Source organism: Drosophila nasuta, chromosome 2L (genome assembly GCF_023558535.2).
Source record: "Drosophila nasuta strain 15112-1781.00 chromosome 2L, ASM2355853v1, whole genome shotgun sequence".
Taxonomy (NCBI): Eukaryota; Metazoa; Arthropoda; class Insecta; order Diptera; family Drosophilidae; genus Drosophila; species Drosophila nasuta.
The window spans coordinates 20,447,604-20,459,094 of NC_083455.1; the positions used below are offsets into that span (position 1 = coordinate 20,447,604).

General features: G+C 38.6%; 2 protein-coding genes across 2 annotated transcripts; both read left to right on the top strand.

Moving 5' to 3' along the window:
* Positions 1 to 2,017: 2,017 nt before the first annotated feature.
* Positions 2,018 to 9,566, top strand: LOC132798837 (uncharacterized). The gene is made up of 2 exons (XM_060810825.1): positions 2,018 to 2,188; positions 8,548 to 9,566. Exon 2 carries the CDS (start codon positions 8,581 to 8,583, stop codon positions 9,238 to 9,240), a length of 660 nt encoding a protein of 219 aa, XP_060666808.1. The 5' UTR covers positions 2,018 to 2,188; positions 8,548 to 8,580; the 3' UTR covers positions 9,241 to 9,566.
* A 332-nt stretch (positions 9,567 to 9,898) lies between these two features.
* LOC132790089 (uncharacterized) lies at positions 9,899 to 11,491 on the top strand. The gene is made up of 3 exons (XM_060798559.1): positions 9,899 to 10,952; positions 11,012 to 11,138; positions 11,196 to 11,491. The coding sequence occupies exons 1-3, from the start codon at positions 10,120 to 10,122 to the stop codon at positions 11,223 to 11,225; spliced, it is 990 nt and encodes a 329-aa protein (XP_060654542.1). The 5' UTR covers positions 9,899 to 10,119; the 3' UTR covers positions 11,226 to 11,491.

Consider the following 11,491-nt stretch of genomic DNA (forward strand, 5'->3'; position numbering starts at 1 on the left):
AATAAATAGACAAAGAGACAGGCATAGACAGAGATCGAATCGTTGGGTGAGCATTTGAAGTCGAACCACTTCAAGTTCAAGTTCAGGCTCCCGTCATTAAGTCAAAACGAATCGAATCAAAACGAAACGAAACGAAGCGAACTGCAATTTGGCAATGTTCACACTTAATGAATTCACACATTTCACGCCAGTTGCCACCTGATGATGGTGATGGTGATGATGATAATGGTGCCTCTGGTGGCTGCCGTGGATGCTGCATAAATCACTTCAATGGATGCGCTCAAAGTCAAGACGTACTGGAATAAGATGCACGGCAATCGCAACTCGGCTGGCTTTGAATACATTTTTGATGATTTCAATATTCGATTGAGTTTAGATGACGTTGCCACTTGAAAGCAACGAGTTGCAATTAAGCAAGTAAGGGTGTGCTAAGGTAGATAACTAGACTGTCAGATACCCTGCTTTTATTTAAGAATGCATTTTGGTTAGTGAACTATTAATAAATGGTATTCTTTTAAAACTAAGTGCAAAACATTATACACAATTTGAAAATAAGAATCTTTTGCAACCAACTAAACTTCCAACTTCATCATCTTTACATGGTAATTATCTTTTATTGATCAATCTCAGTTTCCCATTTAATGACAACAGGGTATAGCAATTAATGTACTCAATGACCTTACAGCAGCTGCTGCCATAATTTTCGATGTTTGCGATGCATTTGAAGATGCGCTTGTGACTCCCAAAGTGCGTGCAATGCAACTCGACCGCCTTGTCGATGCTCCAACTGAACTTGAATTTTGAAAGTGAACAAAGATCAGAAGCTATATCGATATTGATACGATATTGTTGCTGTTGTTGTTGTTGCTGTTATGTTTGCGCACCTGCTGCGAGGCATAAATGCGCGCCTGCATCGAAATTAATTAAAATATTTTAAGACTCTGAACATAAACACATCACATCGGCACAACATTAATCAAAATACTTTTATGTAGATAATAATGGTATAGGGGCTGACTGATACAATTAATGCCTGAACAGCACAGCATAGCACAACAAAATCAAAATGGTTAATATATTTCACATATTTTTGTTTTGTATTTGACTCTTTTTATTATTTGTGATTTTTTTTATCACTTATTATATTTTGTGGTTTGGCTAATGATGAACAAATTGTGCCGGAAGCAATTTCGCTTCATTGAATTTACTGACATTATTGACACAGTTTTTGTTGGCATCGTTGCCCCCCCCTCCGCTTGCGAGCGAGCCCCTGCCGCTGCGAAAATAAAAGTTACATAAACGAAATGTAAATAAAATGCCAATAAATGCCGCGAGTGTGAACAAGTGTGTGCCGCCAAAGGGAGGGAGAAGAAACTGAAACTGACTCCGACAACGAAAATCCATAAATAAATCAATAATCATGTGTTTAAACAATGCGCATAACGGCGTTAAATTGTTTTGCATTTCTATTTAGATATTATTTTGCCACACTCCTAAAATAACAACAACAAAACAAAAGACTCAGGCAACAAACTTGCTGCGAGGAGTACGCACTCGGCCAAACATGCTGCATGCAACTCTCGAACATAGCACAGTGACACAGTTACGACGGCAACTACTCCAACCGAGCCTAGGAGGCGGTTTACTGGCCCATAACTCAATTAACAATGAGATGTCAAGCCGAAGTTTTGAGTGGAAATCGCTTTGGTTGCAGCACTTGACGCCGCCACATAGAGTCGTGTTTGTTTTTGGCCATAAGCAATGCATACTATGATCGCAACAGAGATACACACAACTAGCGGGAAAGAGAGAGAGAGATACTCACAAGACCGAACACAAGCGCGGTTTGAGACGCGTTCGAACAGCAACATCAGCGTCAAGCATCAAGCAGCTCGTTTTATGCTGCTCACAGCAGTTGCTGTTGTTATTGTAGTCGTTGTTGTTGTTGTTGCTTTAGTTTTGCTTTTTGTGTTTTGTTTTTGTTTTGGGGACAAGCTATAAACCGTGGCAAGATCGTCGTTGCGTTCAGTTGGTAAAAGTGAAGCGTTGCGTGCGGTTGTCTCCACACTCCATAAACCAATTTTAAGTACATCAATTTCCAATTAGTTAGTTTTCATCACTTTTTCGTTCAACTTGATCAATCGCCGCTGCGTGAAACGTTTGGTGCTGTTTACATATTATAAACAAGGTGATTATCCCCGCTTATCCTTGCAGGATATTGACTTAAAAACTGTTCGAGAACAAAATACATTGAAAGTGGTCAGTGTTTGGCTTTACTATGTGTTGTGAATTAAGTGCAATTTTTTTTGGAAACCATTCTTAATTTCAAAATTAAATTTTCTTGAAAATAATTAACCGAATATTCTCGTTTATCTGCATTATAATTATTATGTAATGTAAATTTTTGATTGGGTACAGTATGAACGATAGAAATGATAATTAAAGGAAATTTCAAAAGTCATAGGAGGAACTAGAATTTTCGACAGCTAAGATAAAAGTTCTAGGGAAAAATAAATACATAACAAATGTGTATTGAAGAGCTTTAAATAAATAGATTAAAAATAATGTAGAAAGAAACATATACAGTAAATCAATTCTAAACAAACAGGACACGAAAAAAGACAAATTTAATAAAAAGACAAAAAATAATATAAGGAATCGTTGATCTATTTAAAAAATTAACGAATGAAAATACACAATTTAAAAAGCAGCAGATAATAAATAAAATGACACTAAATTAGTTTTTAAGTTAAATTAAAAATTTTGAACAATTTTGAAGGATGAATTCAATTATTCAAACTCCGAAAATATAAGAATTGGAGATTGTATAGACTCTAGACTAATGTGTGTGGCCTTGTTGCGGTAGCCCTTCAAATAGAATAGCAGAAGAACAAAGTAAGTCAAGTAGATTAGTCGAGAGCTAAACAAATACTCAGATGTCATAGGGGAACTTTACAACAGCAATTAAGTGTGCCCTCGTTTTTTACTAAGCACTTCTGGGCAAGAACAGCCCACACCCATGTCACACACACACACATACAGATACTTGCACCTACCTCCCATCGTCCCCTTAGCCAAATTACATGCATTGAAGCAGAAGATTGCGCAATATGTTTTGTGTTTAGGCCGCAGTGCAAATGAGCGGAAAATCTAATTTTCCAGCCGCACGCAAATTTCCAGCCGTATTCTTTGTGTACTCTGCTGTTGTTGTTGCTTTTATTGTTGTTGTATATTGTTGCAATATGCCAAAATGTCAGTTAAGGCGTCGTTGTGGTCATGAGCTAACTGCTGCTGCTGTTGCCGCTGCTGTTAACTGCAAAACAATAAATGCTACTGCAGATTGGAGGTCGTAAACATAAAAAATGCTCATAATGCTTAATGGAGTGCCCTCTGTCCCCAACTCCCCCCGGTGTATAAAGATAACAGCCAAAATTGGAAACAAGAGGCAATGGCAAACAAAAACAAAAAAAAAGAAGTGGAAAAATAGCATTTGACATTTTTAGTGGGAAGCAGCTGTGACTACAAATTACACAGCACAGCTGATGGGCAAGTTGCGGATGGCATCGTGACCATACTATAAGTATTACTCGTATAATGCAGGCAATCTCCAAAACGAACAGAAATTCCACTTAAGAAATCGCAAGTCACGTCTCTCAACTCGCAGCTCGCATCTCGCAACTGGCAACTGGCAGCAACTGCAATTTCAAGGCTGCCAAATTGACAACAAATAATTTATTTTTAATACGCTGCGAAAGTCGCACAGTTGCAGAGATCATTTGCAGAGATCTCCCAAAGGAAAGTTCCACGACATTGAGCGATTAATAAAGGGTTTTCCAAGCAAATGTTCATTTGATGATGGAAAGCATTGCGATGCTGCAGCAATTGGTGACTACGTGACAAATAGTTGAAGGCGGCGCTGCCCACGTCGAACTAACGAAGCGAACACAAATTGATTCAGCTGCACATTCTTCGCCAGCTAGATTACGTCGAGTACCTTTCTCTAAAAGTAAAAACCTAAGCCTAATATTTGCCCAACTCATTAGCGAGTTGGTCAGACAAACTCGAGAAGACTCTCTTCAAGCCGCATTCACATCTCTATATATACAATATATGATATGTAGTATATATGTGGTAGATATGTATACTTCTTTTTTATGTCATGACCAAAAGAGCTGCAAATATTTTCACTATCATTTCGTGGTACGCAAACTGACATTGTTATTATTGTTTTTTATTTAGTTGTTGTTTTTCACATTGTCTGAAAACCTGTACCTGATGCTGAGCTGCTGCTGCTGTTGCTGTTGCTGATGCTGTGGCAGTAAAAGTAACGCACCTTGCTGTGAGCAAGCTGACAGCTCAGCTCAGTATAGCTCAGCTCCTTTGCTGGCCAGCAGCTTCAACTGTCCCCGCATCGTCTCCAACTGGCTTCAGCCAGCACCTGTCTGGGGCGATCACAAACTTGCTTGGCACTTGCCTGGCATGCCTGACTTTCTTCCACACACACACAGTGTCTGTCCAGTTTTTCTACATATTATTTTTGCGCGACTTTGCTCAGGCAGCGTCTGGCTGCCTGCTTCTCGCAAGAAACTCCGTCGTCAGGCAATTAAAATCGACTGCAATTGCATCCGCAACTGCAACTTTCTTAACAGTTTGTGGCAAGCATCCTGCTCAGACATTCAGCCCTTTTTGGTTGGTTTGGTCGAGTGCGTTTTGACCCCATGACATAACCACAAGTTGGTGCTTGCAAGTTGCAACACGCTTCTAATTAACACCAAAAACTACAACAATGCCATCGATCGCAGCTTGAATAAACAGCTGCATACATGAGTATGTAATACAAAGGCTTGTTGCAGACCTACTTTTAGCCAAGAGACGCCCAGTTGTTGCCACAACAATAACAGCAACAGCAACAACAACAACTTCAACAACAATATAACTGGTGACAACCAGTTGTTGTTGTGGTTGGCAAATCCGTCTTCTTTATAATTGCTGTCATCGGCGCATCATGACTACAAAAACAAAATAAAGAAGAAAAAACAAAACCCGTCTCAGGCTGGCGTTCTACATACGAGTACGAGTATGAGTACTCGCATTCGCACTCATACTACTCAAACTACTCACTAGCCAAACCAAAACAAACTGATTTCTCTGGGAAAACTGATGAGCCGCTTTTCCAATGATTTCCCATTAACAGAAAGCTGCCAATCAATTAGAAGCACAAATGCATCAATGGACCCAGTTTCAATTCGCACTCGAAGTTTGCAGCTAATGCTAAAATTGTTCACTTAGATAATTTATAAATTCGTAAATCAGACTCTTATCACTAAAATATTTTGATATTTAATTTTTATCTTCCTACAAAGAATATTTCAAAATTATTTAATCAATTTGCCACAAGCAATGCGTTTAAAAAACTCTTCATCTTTTAACATTTTAGTCAAATCATAAACAGTTGCAATTAATTTACAACTTTTTGGCAGCCAAATTAATCAACGGCTTAATAAAATTTTTCAATAAATTTTTTGACTAGCTAAAAATAACCAAAGTCGTTTTTGATAGGCGAATTAAAAGCTCATGATACATAAACAACGAGTTGAAATGCGTTAAAAAATAAAACTTAACGACTAAATCATGCGCTGTAAAATCAATTAATTAATTTTGCAATGTTTTAATCAAATTTTTAGCAATCATTTTTTCAGAACTATAAATTTCTTTGTCGGTAAAAATTGGGAAAGATTTTGAATAAAAATTGTTTGATAAGAAAGATTTTATATAGTACATAAATTAGACTTTCAAAAATACAGGGAATTCAAATGATGGCAAATTGCAAAAAAGGAAATTGCTGAAAAATGCAACAAGTGTGAAAAACCTGTTGTGATTAGCCTGCAGATTTTCGACTCTAAGATGTGTCTAAGCTTGAGATTTATGGACATATTTCAGCATCGACGAGACGGTATGGGAAAAGGACGGCATGCATGAAGGCATGAGGCAATGGAAAAAGGAATGCAGGTGGCATGGAAAAAAAGCAAAAAAATAATCAGGCAGATGCCACAGCGCATGGCACGGAATTAATTATTTAACACACACAACACTGACTGAGAGAGAGACTAGCAGAAATCGGAATGTTGCACAGATGTTGCACATTAATATCTAAAGAAAAAAATAAAATGTTAAACATTTAATTTTCAACAATTTATTTGGCTATTGAGCACGCTTCGAAGGTTGAATTAATATTGTTTTTTTTATTTCTTTTGCATTTGGCTATTGTTGTATTTTTTTTGCCACTTATATAAGGAATTAAGTGGCGTTTAAACTGAAGAGCACCATCATCATTATCATCATCATAACATAAGTATTAGTCATAATGGTGCAAGTGTTCACATATGAATCCACAATTATTCACTTTATTCACATTGCCTTTCTCTTGCCACTGTGATCCACGCAATTTACAAGTGCGCAAAAGACCAAAAGAAAAATAAAAATAATAAAAAAAGCAGGCAACAACACGATAAATAAATAAAATCAAAATATATTCAATGAAATGCGTTAAACAATTGTTGCATAACAGTTGATAAACGTTCAAAAATCGAATTGGCCACTTAAACAACGCCAACAATTGTACGAGTTCCGAGTTCGATTTCGATTTTGACTTCGAGTGCAAGTCCGAGAGTTGCTTTCTGTCTTTCTTCTTCTCTCTTCCATTTTTGGGGCTTCTCTTTTGCGTTTTACCCACGACAATTAGCCCAACATGAAATACGAAACAAAACAATACAAATAACCAGATGCAGACGCAGAAGCAGGTGAAGCAACTGAAATTTCAATTACAACACACAGCGGAAAATAAAAAATGAAATAATAATAAAAGCAAAACCTTTTGCCGCCTTATCAGACGGAAGACACACGCTCAGACAGAGTTAAAGTGTCGGCCAACAGCGAGCAACTGTGTGTAATATATGGCCCAAAAACAATCAGCAACAACAACAAACACAAGCAGACAGCAATGCAACTTTCTCCATTAACGTTAAGAAAAAACGCAGAAAAACAAAAACAAAAACCATTTGGTATGCAAAGCCAGACTTTGCATTTAATAGCTAGAAACCAAAGAGTTTGGCATGCGTCTGCCCTGCCTTACCCTGCTTACCAAGTCTCACATGTGGCTCTCAGCTCTTGCAACACTTGCGCTTGCGCCTCAATTCTGCTGTAGTGTAGTGTAAATGCTTCACATTGGCATAGGTCAGTTTTCGAAGCTCACTTTTTGGCTACCATGGAAGTGGGTAAAGGTAAAGGTCAAGTGTTTGTGCCAAGTGTAAACCTCGTTTGCGGTTTATGACTGCTCTTTAAGGCGCAAGTAATTGCCAAGCAGACCCAAAAAGAGAGCTTTGGAATTTTGGCTAGCATATAGAGTACACAATTAACGGAAAGTATTTAGTACAGCGAATGAAAATAGACAGAAAAGGAACGACAAAAATATATGCTCTAAATTAATTAGTAATAGATATATGAAATTGACTTTTTAAATAAACATCTGAGCATCTTAATTTCAAATTGTTTTGATTATTATTTTAAAAGTATTTGTATGGAGCCTTCTTTATTTACTACATTAGCTATTAGTGCTTTGACAATGCCTGTCTTTGTACTCAATACAATATCTTTGTCTCATTGAAGGTCAAATCACGTGTATTACCAGCTGATTGAATGACTGTCGATCATAGTTAAATGTAAAATAACAAAAACAAAAAACAATTCCAATCCGGATCCAATTGTAGTTAATAAGCAATTTTATGTAAACTCATCAATAGGATGCACTGTTGAAGTCGGCTTTGAGTTGCGGGCGCAGCTGCCGTCAAAAGACTATAAAATTTGCATACAATTTTAAATAGCTTTTAGCCATAATTTATAATGGATTAAAACATAAAACAATAAAGTAATTTGCATAGTGCACAATTGGAGGGAGATGTAAAATATTGTTGCTAGGCAGCAATTGAAATAGTATCAATTAAAGAACTCTCATGATTACGAAATAGGGCTGAAAGAGGGAGCGAGGGAGAGAGGGAGCGAGGGAGAGAGGGAGCGAGGGAGAGAGGGAGCGAGGGAGAGAGGGAGACAAGGCCGTTTGGCAAACCCCAAATCGAGAATGGAAAACTACTCAATTAGGCGAAATGGAATTGGAAATCGAATTGTCCGCGATTTAGACAATTGCCAGACGGCAAATTCCATACACACAAAAACCAAAAAAAAAAAAAAAAGAAAAACAGAGCACAACAAAAACAAAAGTCAAAATCGCTCAAATCTATAGAGTACCCCGATAGATCGATCTATTTCCAATCACTGATTTCGCATAAACGATTGTCATCAACTCAGCCGAGCGGAAATGGGTTTGGCTACGCGCTGGGCCTCGTTGGGTCAGTCGGTTAGTCACAGACCAAAAAAAAAACAAAACAAAACAAGAAATTCAAAAATAAAGACAGTCTAAATTCGAGCTTAAGCGTAACCACAACTTCTACTACGGATAACTTAAATCTGTTTTTTTTTCTCTGTTGCTGGCAGTGCTCTACTTCTCTCTTCTAGATTTAAATAAAGATGTTTGTGCTGCGCACGTTGCTGCTGCTGGCAGTGAGCGCCACTGTGGCGCTGGCCCAGCGTCGTCTTGCCCTGCCGGATCCTCGGAGTTGCGCCAATCGTGTGCGTCATGCCACCTATCGGGATGCCCGCGGCGTCTCACACTCGTACTTCTTCAGTTGGGAGCATGCGCCGACGCGCAGCCTGGAGGTCGATTGGCTGGATGCACGTAACATTTGCCGGCGGCATTGCATGGACGCCGTCTCGCTGGAGACGCCGCAGGAGAATGACTTTGTGAAGCAACGCATTGCCCGTGGCAATGTGCGTTACATCTGGACGTCGGGTAGAAAGTGCAACTTTGCTGGCTGCGACAGACCCGATCTGCAGCCACCCAATGAGAATGGCTGGTTCTGGTCGGGATCGGGCGGCAAGATTGGACCCACATCGCAACGCAACACTGGCGACTGGTCCCAGACGGGCGGCTACAATCAACCACAGCCCGATAATCGTGAGGCTGCCCAGGGCAACGATGAGAGCTGCCTTTCCATTCTGAATAACTTCTACAACGATGGCATCAAGTGGCACGATGTTGCTTGCCATCACATCAAGCCCTTCGTCTGCGAGGATTCCGATGAGCTGCTCAATTTTGTGCGCTCCAGAAATCCGAATGTGCGTTTGTAATTCTAATTCTTAATTACTAAAAATAAGCGAAAAACAAAAACAAAAAAAGAGTAAACAAAACGAAAAAACAGGAAAAGAAATATTTATGTAGCATTAAAACCGAGCATTGATTGATTCTTTCGATTGATTGATTGACTGCTTTACCCCACGCGCTTTGGCCAATATCGTTCATATTTTTAATATTTTTATGGTTTTGTTTGCAACAAATTCTAAAAACGAAAAATTTGAATAACAATTTCCGTGTCGATCTGCGCATGAAAAACAAAATTGTTAAATAATTTTAAACAACAAATTGTTAATAAAAAAAAATACCAATTGAAGCGAAATTTTCAAAGCATTTTCATTTTGAATAGGTCTTTGGGAAATTAAGAGTAGAAGTTGAGAGCAAGAGTGGAATTGTAAATATTTATATAATTTTTTTATTACAATAATTATATATTTACTATTAATTATTAATGATTATATTGCTTTTAAATATAACTGCTAAAAGAAACAGAGAAAGCTTTACGTTCAGCGAAGCTTAGCTTTTTCACACGCAACCAGCCGTTAGATGGCGCTACCAACAAAATGCTTTGGCTTTTTTTATTTAGCGGTTTTCTGACTGAGTAGGATGCTATAGACTTGTAAATCTTTATCGTATACCATAGGAACTTCAGAACTTTTCATCATTTGAAGCACTCAATTTTTCTTATTACTACATACAGTTTTTTTTCGCACACAACAGAAAAATATTAAATTTTAAGATTGTGTACCGTCTGTACACCCGAGAACGGATCCGTTTTCAGTGCAGTGTATTTAAAATCATTATATTGTTGATTTTGTAGTTTATGAATATGGAAAAAAAGAAATGAAAGGAAGCATGAATTGCCTTGTAAAGCAATGCTAAATTTTCTATTGCGATCCGAATTAGAGGCCGAGTCCTCGCTGAATCCCTTAGCATCGGAGTTTGTGCCTTCGTATCTGAAGCCCGAAATACCGAACTTGAACCTGAATTCGAATCAAAAGATGAAATCCGAAGCAACATCGACGACATCATTAGGTCATAGTGAGATTGTGGGCGATGCTTCATATTTGCATGCTCAGCGACAGCTTTTTGAATTGTTGCATCAGTTGGGCAACAAAATGATGCCACTGCAAGCAATCAATGTGAGTCTTACACCCGATGGTCATGGCATCAATATGCAGTTCCTTGGAGAGAGGGGAACTTTGTCCAAACAGATGTTGAACGAGAAGTTATGCCAGAATGCATCACTTCACTTGGAGATGGACGAACGATCCTGTATGCCACGACGATTGCCCAATGTGCTGGCTGCCAATTTCATGGCACGCATGGGAGATGTGCTCAACGATAAGATGGCCTGGAGTGATCAGGCTGACGATACCAATAGCTCATCCACCACAACCACCATTAACTCGATCAATTCTGATGCTACTAAGCCAGAAAATCTGAAAGGCAACTTTATAAAATCTTTTGCTCTTCCGATTTCACAAGCGACTGACATTTGCAAGTGCGACAAATTAATCGCCAGCCCAAGTGGCACCTACGTAGTGTCCAAGAAGCAATTGGAGCCAACTACAGGCAGTGCAGCTGAGCTCAAGCGGTCCAAACCAAGCCTTATATCCAAGGCTCCCTCTCCAAGTGGACTAAAGCTTAATAACAGATCGGAGATACGCCAGAGACCTGGCATCGCCAAGCTGGATTTGCAACACGAGTAAGATGACTTTTTAGAGTACTTAATATATTAATTAATTAACTTTCTTTATTGGATAGGAAAAAGTCAATTAAAGGCACACCAACGCCACGAAAGAGTATGGGTCAGCCCATCAAGAAGGGTCCCCAGAAGTTGGCTCCACGTGGCACTTACACATCCCAAATTCGTCAAACTGAGGCACAGAAAGTAAGCTTACTTCCAAATTGATTTACACAATATAGTTAATTCCAGTTTTGCTTTCAGCGTTTGGGTCTTTTGAAAGTTGACAAGTAGCCGATGATACATGTTGTTTATAGGGACACACTTGAGGAAATATATGCGATTTATGCATACTTATGGGAACAATAGTGTACAGGTAGGAAACTATTGTAACACGTAGGACGGGCATTTTTCTAGAGTTTTACACACGTGGAAATTTTCATTGTTTTTAAGTATGCAAAGTTCGTTAGCGCTGGTTAAATGTGATTCCAAAATGTGAAAGAGTTCTTGGGAGAGAAGAGAAGCCGGCTTTAATAAATAAAATTACCCTCTAAAAGTAA

Excerpts from the sequence above, each read along its gene's own strand:
- LOC132798837 (XM_060810825.1), top strand. The coding sequence starts at position 8,581 with ATGTTTGTGCTGCGCACGTTGCTGCTGCTGGCAGTGAGCGCCACTGTG.
- LOC132790089 (XM_060798559.1), top strand. The coding sequence starts at position 10,120 with ATGCTAAATTTTCTATTGCGATCCGAATTAGAGGCCGAGTCCTCGCTG. Across the intron at positions 10,953-11,011 it reads AAGCTGGATTTGCAACACGA|GAAAAAGTCAATTAAAGGCA; the intron begins GTAAGATGACTT and ends TTTATTGGATAG. Across the intron at positions 11,139-11,195 it reads GTCAAACTGAGGCACAGAAA|CGTTTGGGTCTTTTGAAAGT; the intron begins GTAAGCTTACTT and ends TTTTGCTTTCAG.